We start from the raw sequence: 13,545 nt of genomic DNA, 5'->3' as shown, positions 1-13,545 counted from the left end.
CAAGGTGTACGTTGGACAAACCGGCCGTTGTCTTAATGAGCGCCTGCTTGAACACAAGAATTCTTTAAACAAGAGAGGACATCTTCCAGACCACTGCCAAGCCTGCTCGAAAGAGAAGCGTGTAGCCTGCAAGCCTCGACTATATGATTGCAAAGTGCTATTGAAAAGCCGAGATAGGACTGAACGTGAGCTTGTGGAAGCCTTCTATATCAAGAAGCGAGGTGATAGTTGTATTAGTGACACGTCAGTTGTTCTTCGCCACAGTGAAATGCTGTTTCTTGATGCGTATCTGTGAGAGGCGATTGTCTGCGATCAAGAGCATGGATAAGAGCAAAGGCTATTTAAACGTACTTCCCTGAATAAATCCTGTTGAAAGTGCAGCGCTCGTCCTGTTCCCTTCCTCGTCCGTGTCCCCGTTTTGCGCTGTCATGTCTTTCACATAGCCAAAAATTGCTTTCGCTTTAAAAGCTCTGAGAAAGTTATTGGGTTCCTAAAATGTAATTCAGGGACTTGTACCTATGTAATAGACCTATATTACACAATTCCCCAAGCAGAAATTTTGTCGTCAATCAATGACCTTACTGATCTGAAGCTACGGCATTCCAGAGTGATTGTCGAATTTTCGCAGCCAGCATCCTCAGATTTCTGTCAATTTATCTAAAATCGAATTTTGCGGAATATAATGACGATGTTTACAATACGAAAGGTGTAATCAGTATTGGTGCCTGCCTAGCCGCTATTCTTAGCGGTATGTTCTTGGCAGTGCGCGACATTGGCAGCAGTAGCTTCAATTGTTATTGACGTGTCTCCAAACAATGGTTTTATCAAACAAAGTACCAGTTCATGATTATATTAGCTTTTTAGATATATCGCTTCACTCCTCTTCATCCCACGTATGTAGGGCTTTTGAGCTCCATGGCAGAAAACCCATTCCGCCATTACCATCAGCCCACTCGAGGCTTATGAAAACAGCGATTGCTCGTTCTGTTTCTAAAAACTTAGCAATGATGTGAGCACATATTGGAGCAAAGCTTGCGCAACCAAGTAGGTCGCCTGACATAGGCCGCTCACCCTTGAAAAGTTGGCTTCCTGTGGGTGCAATACTGCAAATACGTCGAGCCTGAAATGAAAAGCGGCAGGACTAAAGAGGAGAAAAAAAGTCCTCTCCACTGCCATACATCTTTCAGGCCAAAAATTACCCTTGAATTGGACAAGAAGCGGGCGTTGACCTTATGACCGTCCTATTAAAAAGTTATTTCCACAAAGAGAGAACAAAGCAGCTGCTTGAAAAGGCACGTTAAACTACTTCTCCCCAAGAAGAACTAATATATTCCTTACCACTCTGATGTGGAAGGCACTCAAATGTTGGAGGCTAGTTTGGACGATGTCCCAATTAAAGAATAATCCAGTACGATTACAGCTTCACACGTGTCCTCACAAAGGTCACGCTATGCATTGAAGAAACTGCAAAAATAACGAAGGTGACGATGACATCAGCGCCTGCGAGCCATGACATAAGGAGTGCATCGTGAAAAGCAGAAACCGCGACTCGCTGGTTAGGGATATAGTAGAAGTGCACATGACAGCAAGGGTTCAGGAAGAATGCATTAGCGCCCTCATTGCAGGGCTGTAAAACAGAAAAATTATCTTCACTGAATTCTGCCAGTTCTATATTGATATTTATGTTTCTAGAGACTTGACAAGAACACACAATCGAGAAAGGTTGTGGAGGATTGTATCTACAACCTTTGGCGAGTGTATGTTCTTGAAAGTCGCTACGAATGACCCTCGCCAGATGGGATTCCGCGAAAACCTGAATTTCAGTTGTTTCCTACGCATGACATGTGTGCACTGGTCATATGTTTAGGTGAATTCACCAAAGGGGATTCTCCTAAATACTCTGCACTGTTTTTCCAGTTCTAGCCGCCAAAGCAGTATTTATACCGACAGGTCAGCCACTGGTCTTCAGTCGCGTTGTAGTTAGGGATTTCCGTTACCGACTCGCCCAAGAACTTGTCGCATCCGAAATATCATTCCCTCAGCACCCCTTTATCTGATTTGGAAGTCCCGAGAATGGAAAGAAGAGCTTGGCGTATGATAACCGATGCACAAGGATGAAAATCACAGGGGCGACTGCAGGCAGCACCAAGCTATTTCATCCCTACCATTGTCGACAAAGCTGAAAAATAATGCGATTGGCGATAGAAAGAATATATCTCGAGACGGGTTATGACGTTAGATCCATTCGCGAAACCTCCAGAATTGGCAGAGTTCTACGCTTTCAGGCAAAGAGTCTGTAGTATCCATCGTTTCATAGGAGATGTGCGTTTATTGTGCAAATCTGGAGTTCGCTTTGTGCGCCCTAGAAAAAATGTGAAGGCGTCGAAGAAGCGCCGATAAATCTTTGAAACGCACAGTACACGGGCCTCTGAAATTTCGCATTCATCGAAATTCAGCCGCCGCGGCCGGCATCGAACCCGCCTCTTTCGGGTGAGCAGCCGAGCGCCGTAACCTGTGAGCCACCGCGGCGGGGAGAGGGAAAAGGGCGATGTGATAAGAGAAGAAGCAAACATAAACTCCTTTTTTAAGCCCCTTCAAGAGTTAATTAAACGACTAGCGCATAAAACTCGCACAAAGACATAGAAGGAGACAGGACGAGCGCTAAACATCAACTCGTCCTGTCTCCTTCTATGTCTTTGTGCTAGTTACATGCGCTAGTCTTTTAATTAACGATGACACACCAACTAGCCCAGCTTTCCGCCTTGATTCCATTCCCTTCAAGAGTGTCGGAGATCGTAATGACTACTTATGAACCTTTGTGAGAAAAAAATTGCCGATGAAAAGAAGGTTTAGTTTGGCTTAAGAGGAGATTCGGTTTGTTTAGAGTAATCGTTTCCGTCCTGACAGCCAGATGGCGCCACTATAGGCTGATTTTTTTTTTTCGTCTCTGCTAGCATACGCTGAAATACAAGTGGGAATGCGCCTGCGTTTAGCGTACGTAAGCAAGCGTACGCTTATAGCACGTAGACAGCGTAAATTTACTCTCTTTTCTCAGGCTACCTGCGTACCCCGCGAGCGGCGACGTGGCGCGGAAAAGCGAGAAAGAGCAGCGGCGCGGAGGTTCTGCCTCGGCCGGGCGTCAACAGATGTGAACAGGTCCTAGCTTTTCCGGCGAGCGAATCCGCTTCGCTCGCCGGCTTTTCGTCAAGTGAGAACACGCCCTTAGTTCCGGTCTCAATAGGAGCCTTCCTAACTGATTGTCGTGAATTCGTTCATGCTAACTAACACTCCTCCTCCTCTCCCCTGTTTTCTGGCGTTCCTGAGGGTATCATCCTAGGCCCTCTTTTATTTCTTATCTGCATAAACGATTCTTATCTGCATAAACATCCGATATGATGTCCGATTATTTGCTGATGACTCCGTTCTCTGGCACCAAATAATTCACGTGACATCGTCATTCTTCAGGAAGGTTTTGCATGCCCAGAAGACTGCTGTAGCATTTCGCGCATGTGGCTAAATAGTACTAAAACGTCCTTGTTTCTTTCTATCGCTAGCGCAACTGCCGGGATAGTACGTATACAATCACTAATTGTCGCAATTTAAGCTAATCAACCATACCTTGGCCCCCGTTCCAAAAACTTCTTCCTTACCTAATATTTACCCGTTCAAAACATGAATTCGCATGTGCCGCATATGCTCCCAACTACTGCAACCTTATCAGCACGCTGAAACCGGTTCAGAACCGCTCTGCCGGATAGATTTCCTCCTACTGTTCCCCGCATTTCAGCGCCGTCTCCTTGCACTCGTCCCAAAATCACCAGTCTTTCGTTGTATCACACATTTTATGACACCTTCAGCCACGACGCTCCTCCTGTCGCACGCACTCATTGCACTCGCCTTAATGCCTCCTACCCAATAGTCAGCCTAAAACCATCTGGCCGGAAAAAGCGTGCATATCGTCAGCCTTTCTTGAGCCGGACAGCCAGAGAACAGAACGATATTCCTTCCGAAGTGGCGACCATCATCACTTCAAATATGTCATCAAAGACAATGCCATCGTTCTAATACCTCCTTTTTTTTATCAGCCCACCCCTCATACAACACCCCCTGCGGACCTCTGTGTAACAATAAAACAGCCGCCTGGCGCAACTTACAGTCACTTGGCTGAGTAGGACGCCGGCGGCAACCATGCCAAGCCCAGCCAGAATGAAAGGTACGAAGACTTGGGTTAGAATCGCCAGTGGCGTTTCCGCAGGCTCTTCCTCCTGTCCTTCTGCAATCGATTTTTCGGATGCAGGCGGCGGTATGCCTCCAGCAGCACCAACGACCTTCGCCTCCTCGGCCTCCCTGAGGGTGGGTAGAACGGGCGGCTCCAAGTCCTGGATGACCTCGAACAGCGACCCACGGGGACAGAAGCTCAGTCGGCGCGAGCCCCGCCGACGCCAGTAGTCCTCGGGGGGCTCACCGACGGACACAGTGCGTGGCTGCCGAACGACCGGAGGCCTTGAGTTCTCCACCATGGTGACCGACCGCTGGATGGGCGGCCGAGTCTTGCCCGAGGAACAGGACGGGACAGAATCTGTCGAGAAGCGCCGGTCTGCTCCGGCGCAGTCATCGGTGGAGGTGATGGCCTCGAATGCCCTGTTGGAGAAGCAGTTCTCCGCCACGATGCCCCGCACACCCATCGGCGGCAGGCTCTGCCTCCTGCTCCCCGCCACGTGTTCGGACATCCTCACTCGTGGCGCTCAGCCGGGCCCGTCATGGAGCGTCAGGTCCAGTCGCAGGGCTGACCCCCGGCGGCGGCTCGCAGCCGCCGCTGCTGTTTCCTTCGCGGCGATGCACCCCTGCACCGAAGCAACAAGAAAAAGATAAAAAACTTGCTACGGCTGCATGGTTCTTTACAGATAGTCAAGAGATCGAAAGCAGTTAAAGCGGAAGCTTGGGCGAGTTGGTACGACATTTCCCTGAATAACAGCCCGAACTTGGACCAGGACAGAACGTCTTTCATTTTTAGTACATCGGGCCCTATCAATTGTTTGTCCGTCCACCCGTGGGTTCTTGTTACCTACATCACCATCGCTGTGTGCCATGCCCGGCCTTTCTCGTAAGAGAAAAAGTGCTTTCCAACACAAGTTTTGCAGTTGTTTGGCGGTTTCCAGCCATCACGAGGTCTGCAAGAATCTGCAAAATTATGAACTCGGAATGGAATAGACAATACAGGCACTGCATCTACGAAAAAAAAAAAGAAAAAACAGCGCCCCTCCATGTGTCTTTCTTCCGTACTCGTCCAAGTTCGCGCTGTTATTCAGGAAAATCAAAAGCAGCGCACGCAAACCAGGAAAACAAAGTTGTAGACAAAAGAGTGACGCCACCTCCTGTTGTGCCGCAAACCAGCGCAAAATAGAGGAGAGTTGGCTGAAACGTGACTTGATGCAAAAGGCGACATTGTGTTCATTCGCGCCACCTACTTCAAAAATGTGCAAATATTTGATATTTATCTCTTATGATTTGTCTACATACACGTCCACTGCAAATACTTCTAATGTTTAACAGATGCGCCCCTTGTAAGCCTTGTGAGCCTTGGTGGACGAGTAACCAGGCGAAAAGGCGCGACATTTTGCACGGAACAGTTTTAGTGCCAAACCACTTTTGTTTTTTATTGACATGGACATAAAAGAAGATGTCGCTGCCTGACTGTGGCGCCGGCTATCCTTTTGCACATATGGAAGAAAAACACTTGAGCTGGTGACGTAACTGTCAACAAAGCACTGCTAGAGCGCACAGTACACAACAAAATTATTACAATGGACACACGAGAAATGCTAACATAAAATACATAATAAACTACAAATAATGATATCGTTTAGAGATCATAAAATGAGAATATACGATAAGCAATATCTCCTAATCACTGCCAACAGGATAACAACCACAAATACAAAAAAGAGAAGACAAACAGTGAGCTGCAACACTAAGATATCACCAACACCAGAAATATAAAACAGAAGCAGACAGAAATGATTTCCAAGACACTAGAGAGCAGTATTAAGCAGCAGCAACAACGGTTGGTTGGTTGGTTGGTTGGTTTGTTGGGGTTTAACGTCCCAAAGCGACTAAGGCTATGAGAGACGCCGTAGTGGAGGGCTCCGGAAATTTCGACCACCTGGGGTTCTTTAACGTGCACTGACATCGCACAGTACACGGGCCTCTAGAATTTCACATACATCATATACATAATAGAAACATATAAATGATAGCCAGAGAGCACGTGCGGTGCAAAGAATCGCAGAATTTAGGCAAGCAATATCTGGCACTTCCGAAGGATGCCACTGTCCTCGAGAAAAAGTTTAAGGGCCTTGATCGGCCGTTTCTGCAGGCCATGGTGCTTATAACTTTTAAGAATTAAAGGCCTTTTTTCAAGCGTGGTCAAGTCCCTCTTCAGTCCGGTCCTAAACCTTTTATGCTCTCAGTGAGAAGTTATCTCTAAACGATATCATTATTCGTAGTTTATTATATCTTTTATGTTAGCATTTCTGGTGTGTCCATTGTAATAATTTTGTTGTGTAAGGGCACGGCAGCTGGGCTTGCGCACAGATGGATAACCCGCTTGTCTTCCTCGTGCAAATCATTGCCAGCCTGCTGGTGATACCGTCGGGATTGCAACAACCACGTCAGCACTTCCAGTACGATCTTGTTCATGTGCTGTGGAACGACAACGTTTCAACGCCCCTGATCCTACGATCTGTGGATGGATTTCGTCACCTACCATCGCCAACGACTAGCGGCAGCGACAGTGTGGTCTTCAAGCCATGCTTAGCGGCGCTGCAAGCTTCCTGGGCTATAAAAGCCGTCAACGAAGGATTTCAGACCAAAGGGCACGGCAGCTGGGCTTGCGCACAGATGGATAACCCGCTTGTCTTCCTCGTGCATATCATTGCCAGCCTGCTGGTGATACCGTCGGGATGCCAACAACCACGTCAGCACTTCCAGTACGATCTTGTTCATGTGCTGTGGAACGACAACGTTTCAGCGCCCCTGATCCTACGATCTGCGGATGGATTTCGTCACCTACCATCGCCAACGACTAGCGGCAGCGACAGTGTGGTCTTCAAGCCATGCTTAGCGGCGCTGCAAGCTTCTTGGGCTATAAAAGCCGTCAACGAAGGATTTCAGACCAAAGAGCACGGCAGCTGGGCTTGCGCACAGATGGATAACCCGATCTCAGTGCAGAGTAGCGATTTGTTTTCCCATGAGCCCAGTGCCAACATTGAGCAGAGATGGCGTCGAATTGCACCAAGAGAATCAGCAAGTCTACCACGCACATTTACCACAGAGCTGCCCTTATCTTAGAGATTCGACGTGTGCAGCCCATGACAGTTATCAGTCGAATAAAACTACGAAACACCAAAAGCCGATGCTGCTTAACAGCAATCGAAAGCACCTTCCACGGGGAAAGCACTTGTGCAGAGGTTCAGAGCCTAGAAAAATCGTGTCTTGGCAAATGCATGCCTGAGAAGCGCAAACGCCAAGTCCCGAGCACTGCCCCTTTATTGTCGCCGTCTACATGGCCCGACCTGATGATTCTGAATCTAGCAAGATCGTCCCTTGCTGATTGTATATACAAGAATCGCGAGCACTTCGTCCCGCGCCAATGTTCACACATTGTCGTCTTCAACGTAGCAATAATCCCATGGTTTGGCCAGAAAATATTCCCCACTTGACGATTGTAAGTCCAAGGATGCCCCCTCATCGTCGCCTTGTACACGGGACTAATCCGATGGTTCTGACTCCAGCAAAATCGTCTCTTGCCGATTGTATGTCGACGAATCGCGAGCACTCCGTCCCGCGTCAATGCCTCCTAATCATCGCCTTCTACGTGGCACTTGTTCGCTGGTTCTGACCCCAGTAACACCGTCTTTTGCCGGTTGCTTGTCCACAAAGTGCGAGCAATCCGTCTCGCGGCCATCCCCGCACATCGTCGTCTTCTGCGTGGTACTAATGGGACGGTCCTGACCCTATATGAAATCCTCCCTTGGCGATTGCTTGTCCAATAATCACAAGCACTGCATGCGCCGGCAATCCAAGCACATCGTGGTCTATGTGGCCCTTAATCGGTTGTTCTGACCTCAGTGACGTCGTCTTTTGCCGATTTTGTAAAGCAATCGCGAGTCTCCGTCTCCTGCATGGCGCTAATGCGATCGTTCCTACCGAATAAAACCCCCTCTTGCCGATTGCTTGCCGAATAACCTAAAGCACTCTGTCCGGTGGCACTGCCAGCACTTCGTGGTCTACGTGGCACTAATCCGGTGGTTCTGACCTGAGCAACACAGTCTCTTGCCGATTGTATGTAAAAAAGCACGTGCACTATGCTCGGCGGACATCCACGCACATTGTCAACTTCTGCGTGGCACTAATGCGATGGTGTGGAGGTGGCGCTGCTGCAGTGGCCGGCGCGGCGAAGATGACGACGGTGTGGAGTGCGCGTGGAACGTGGCAGTGTTCGAACGCCGCGGTTGTCGCTGGGTCGGCTGCAGGAGACCCATGTGTGCGCGTGTGCTGTGCCGCAGTAATGTGACGGCTTCGGGCCGCCATCTCACCATTGAGAGTCTTGACGAGCTGCAACGACGCGACGACTTCGGTTGGCCGCCTTCGTGGCCACCGCTTCGCTTGGGCAACCACCGACCTGCGTTGCCTCGGAAACCAACGTTCCGGACCAGCGACTCCTTATCCCCTGGGACCCACTTCCAACCGTGAGTGGCACGGGACATTTGTGGGCGCGCAGGCCATTGGCTAGAACGCTGTCGGATAGATTGGAGCCGTACGTGGCCGTGTTCCGTACGAGCCCCGCCTGCCTGTGTGCACACCTTCTCGCGGTTTGTGCGTTAAGGTGCAGTGACGTATAAAGGTGTTGTAACTAATGTGCCCATTGGTGTCGTCTTTGAGTGGCGCGACAAACCACCACATTTTTTGTTTCAGGGAGGCGTAGCGCGAAAAAAGACAGGGACGAGAGAGACACAAGACACAGGACCAGCGCTAACTTACAACTGAAAAATATGAAGCGAATTTCCGAGCTCGAGGAACCAAACGCGCATGCCCAGCAACAACTGATTAGATGAAGCGGAAAAAGAAAAACCTGACCTAGCACGACTAGAACACGACCTAATCACCATGACGATAGCTGGACAGCCCCGTGCCAAACCTTCGAGCGGTGACGCGAAAGCGACTACTTAAAATTTAAAAATATGGATTCCTTTCGATGCAGAACTACCGACGTTTCACTGATGCACTTATCTCTTCCCAGCTTATGAATGAATGAAGCCTCAAGAACCTCCCTTGCTAGCTGTTCTTTAGAGCGACCAAGAACTTTAGTTTTCCCGAAAAGCGGATGACAACCGCAACTAGAGCAATGCTTAGGCAGATTCTTACTGCTGTCTGATCTGATGGACCTAGCATGTTCTCTTAGGCGATCATTGAGGCAACGACCGCTTTGCCCTATATAAACACGGCCACAGCTTAGAGGGATCTCGTACACAACACCTACTTTGCACTCAACAAACTTAGTAACATGATTAACACTGCAAGCCGGTTTCTTCTGACTTCGACTTGAAAGTGCACAAAGGCTCGACAATTTGCGAGGAGCCGTGAAGACGGCGTCCGCACCAAACTTTCCCGCTATCCTTTTCAAGTTATGAGATACGCGGTGAATGTAGGGTACAACCTCGTATTTCTTTTCCTTATTCTCGTGTTCTATTCCATTGCTGGAATCAGGTTTCTTTTTTTGGTTTCGCAACTTCTTAAGCAAACCCTCAACAACAGCAGTGAGCAACGACGCAGGGTAGCCTGCATTCCTGAGGCGTGTGGCCTGCAGATCAAAACTCAACTCCACTTTGTGGGGACACGACTTGGAAAGCGCGGATCTAAAAGACAGAGAATCAATGCCACGTTTGACAAGTTTTGAACGTGAGGAATGAAAAGGTAACGGTGCTTTTTTCGAGCGTGGCATATAGGCCCAAGAAATGTGGCTTGTCATATTAAAATGCCACCTTAGATCTAAAAACTGTAAGGAGTCATTATGTGGTAATTCAAAAGTAAAATTCATGGTCTTGGATACGGCACGAAACCGCTCCAGGACCGAGTCAACAATAAGCGCAAGGTTGTCTTCCCTTAGTTGTAAAAGTACGAGGAAGTCGTCGACATACCTAAAAATATGAACCACGCTTTCATTCCTCACAATCTGATTAAGCTCACGGTCAAGTTTAGCCAAAAAGACTTCGCATAAAACAGCATAAACTCGCATAAACTCGCGGTGGATATCTCTCCATGCGGGGCGAACAGCAGACGATAAGGCTGCGCATAGGCATCGATAGGCAAAGAGAGCAAGAAGAGGACTCAACGGAGCTTCACGACAATACTAATCAGTGCTGGCGCAGCGGAAACCACGACCATGCCCTTTTAACAACAGGCATGTGCTCAACCAGACAGACTAATTCTTTTTACTCCAGCTTTGAAGATATTGAGATAGGGGGGGGGGGGGGGGGACCAGTGCCTCGCATCCACCCAAGCCAAGGTCGGAGAGGGCCCATCCGCGAAGCCTGCGGTAATGTTACCTCTATAATCTTGTCGTGTCATGTTGGGGGGGGGGGGGGGAAGGGTATTTTAGAGGTATGGTAAAATAACGTCTGCCTCGATTACTCTCGTTCATGTTTCCAGTAAGCAAAACTCTAGAGGCCCGTGTACTATACGATGTCAGTGCACGTTAAAGAACCCCAGGTGGTCCAAATTTCCGGAGCGCTTCACTACGACGTCCCTCATAGCATGAGTCGCTTTGGGACGTTAAACATCAATAAACCAAACTGAACCAAAACTCTATAGTTTGGGCGAGTTGGTTAATGTTTGGTTCATGTTCGCAAGAAACGAGGACACGTTTCCGGCACAGCCATCCCGAGTTGGAAAAACGGCATTCTAAATTTCTTCCTAGTCAGAAAAAAACCTTGAGGAAGACTCAGAGTTGGTCGCTACGAATTGCTCTGCGCGCTTCAAAACCTTTTCCGGTCGACTAATGCACGCGTTTCTTTCACCCTCACAAGCTTCGCAACCACATTCTCATTTTATACCCACATTCAACAAATAGGTTGGTTTGGTTTGGTTTATGGGGTTTAACATCCCAAAGCGACTAAGGCTATGAGAGACGCCGTAGTGGAGGGCTCCGGAAATTTCGACCACCTGGGGTTCTTTAACGTGCACTGACATCGCACAGTACACGGGCCTCAAATTTCTCCTCCAAAGAAATTCAGCCGCCGCGGCCGGGACATTCAACAAATAGAATGTTATCTTTTCCCGGAGGTTTTTTATGGTGGAAATTCGAGTTGGCTGCAGCTTCCAAGCATGGTTTATAGTCTTTCTACACGTTCCTTATACATACACACTGCCCATAAAATTTGCATTCTCTCTAGACTCTTTGACTGCCTTCATCACAGTCGACAATATCAGCGTACGGCCACTTATCCTCCAAGACATAAACTGTAACAAGGTACCCATGTGGGCTAGTTGGTGTACATCAGACATAACTTCACCAGCGAAAGAACGAGACACCAGGAGAAAAACACAGGACAACGCTAGACAGCGTTGTCCTGTGTTCTTCTTCTCCTGGTGTCTCGTTCTTTCGCTGGTGAAGTTATGTCTGATTCTCCAAGACACTGCGGCTGGCGTAATGTACAACGTCGGCACCGTCATCTGTGTTGGCGGTTTGGTCGTTTTAATCAAGCCGGCCACCAACAATATTTCAATGATCCATCTCCAGGTCCTCGGAAGGTCTAAATGCATCAAGCTGACCTTCAAGGGTGACTGCATATCACCAGATGTCAAGGTTTGCTGTTTTCGACACCCAGTTCGATCTTTCGTCCGCAAGCCTTTTAAAAAAAGTTTTACACAGTTTATAGAGTGTTTATCGACTGCTGTCTATAAAGTCTATAGACAAAAGTCTATCGGCAATACAAATTCCGCAGACACTCTATAGACAATCTATAAATGTATGGCCATACACTTTTAGTACACTTTTGTCTATAGACAATTTATAGACTATGAATAGACAAAAAGCAATATCTATAGGAAGTCAATAGAGTCTATAAGAGGTCTATAGACTGTATATAGACCATTTTTATACGGGAGCCCCCCCAGTGCAGGAAGTGCACCAGGACCGGCCACGTGAGTAGCGTCTGCAGCAACCCTTTGGTGTGCCGAAATGCTCCGAGCCACGCAGCGGCGACATTTGCCGCACGACTGTATTCCAGTGCGCCAAATGCCGTGGTCCTCGAAAGCTAGCTGCCCCGTTTCTAGACTGAACGGGCGGCATGGACGCAAATGGTTCGAGACCGTTCTGAGCACAGAGAGGCAGCTGCAAGTGTGCGCCGACGCCGTTCGTGTCGCCGAAGGTCCTCAAAGAAGGAAACCACATTTCAAGGGAAGGCCCCAAGCGCCACTGCAGCGTGTCCGCATGCTCCAACAACCGCACCAATCAGGGGATCCCGACATCCGGTGACGCCGGACCTAATGCCTCAGGTACGCTGCCGCACCCTCAGTGGTCTACGCAAAAGTCACGATCTGGACTGCGGTCATGTAATTAAAATGTTCACGTTCCTCATGAATGTCGTGCGTGATCTGGTCTCCAGTGTGCGCACGCCAGCAGAATACAGCGTACTGCAATTACTGTAGGCGCTACATCCAGTTCTTGTTTGGTTTATTGCTTTATTGGGATGTAACGTCGCAAAGCAACTCAGTCTATGAGGGACGCCGTAGTGAAGGGCTCCGGAAATTTCGACCACCTGGGGTTCTTTAACGTGCACTGACATCGCACAGTACACGGGCCTCTAGAATTTCGCCTTCATCAAAATTCGGCCGCCACAGGCGGGATCGAATCCGCATCTTCCTGGTCAGCAGCCCAGCGCCGTAACCACTGAGCAACCAAGCGACGGCCAAGGCGAGCAGAAGGCGGCGATGCTCCAGGGACAGGATGACGATGTACCCCGCACCTCACACCAAATGATACGTGGCGGCAAGCCAAGGAACCGAACGACATGATGAGCGACGAAATATGATTTTAATGGCTGCGGGCCTAGCGCGAGCGCTCCGTCCCGCGCCACAGCCCGCTTCTTCGTCATCTACTTCGTAACAATATTACTCGGTAAATTAATCATCTGCAAATAATCGAATTGTTGATGTTATGTTCGACGTGATGTCATTAATATATACTAGAAAATGCAGTGGACCCGGAAAAGACACCTGCACGACTTGATAAGAAGCTTCCTATCTTAACTGACTGAAAACGGTTTGTTAGAAATGCATTAATCCACGGCGTAGTATGTTGATCGAGCTGCAGGTTGCGTAATTTTATCATCATGCGGTTATGAGGAACGCGATCACAGGCTTTAGAGAAATCAATAAAGATGGAGTCAGTGTAGAGGGAAAAGTCGATTGCCTAATGAAGGTTCGTTATTAACTCAAATAACTGTGTCTGACACGGCAAATGTTTGCGGAAGCCATGCTGGT

General features: G+C 48.6%; 1 protein-coding gene across 7 annotated transcripts in view; it reads right to left on the bottom strand.

The window, feature by feature from the left end:
- LOC149324983 (solute carrier family 41 member 3-like) overlaps positions 1 to 13,545 on the bottom strand; it is a 261,247-nt gene that overhangs the window by 202,639 nt on the left and 45,063 nt on the right. For all 7 annotated transcript variants that reach the window (XM_089562951.1, XM_089562952.1, XM_089562953.1 and 4 more), the window contains exon 2: positions 4,155 to 4,844. In XM_089562951.1, the coding sequence (XP_089419077.1) occupies positions 4,155 to 4,730 (576 nt within the window). In that variant the 5' untranslated portion in view covers positions 4,731 to 4,844. The remainder of the gene's footprint in view (positions 1 to 4,154; positions 4,845 to 13,545) is intronic.

Source organism: Amblyomma mixtum, chromosome 10 (assembly GCF_055824585.1).
Source record: "Amblyomma mixtum isolate Tamu chromosome 10, ASM5582458v1, whole genome shotgun sequence".
Taxonomy (NCBI): Eukaryota; Metazoa; Arthropoda; class Arachnida; order Ixodida; family Ixodidae; genus Amblyomma; species Amblyomma mixtum.
Note: the sequence above shows the minus strand (reverse complement) of the source record. Positions and strands in the feature narration are given on the sequence as shown.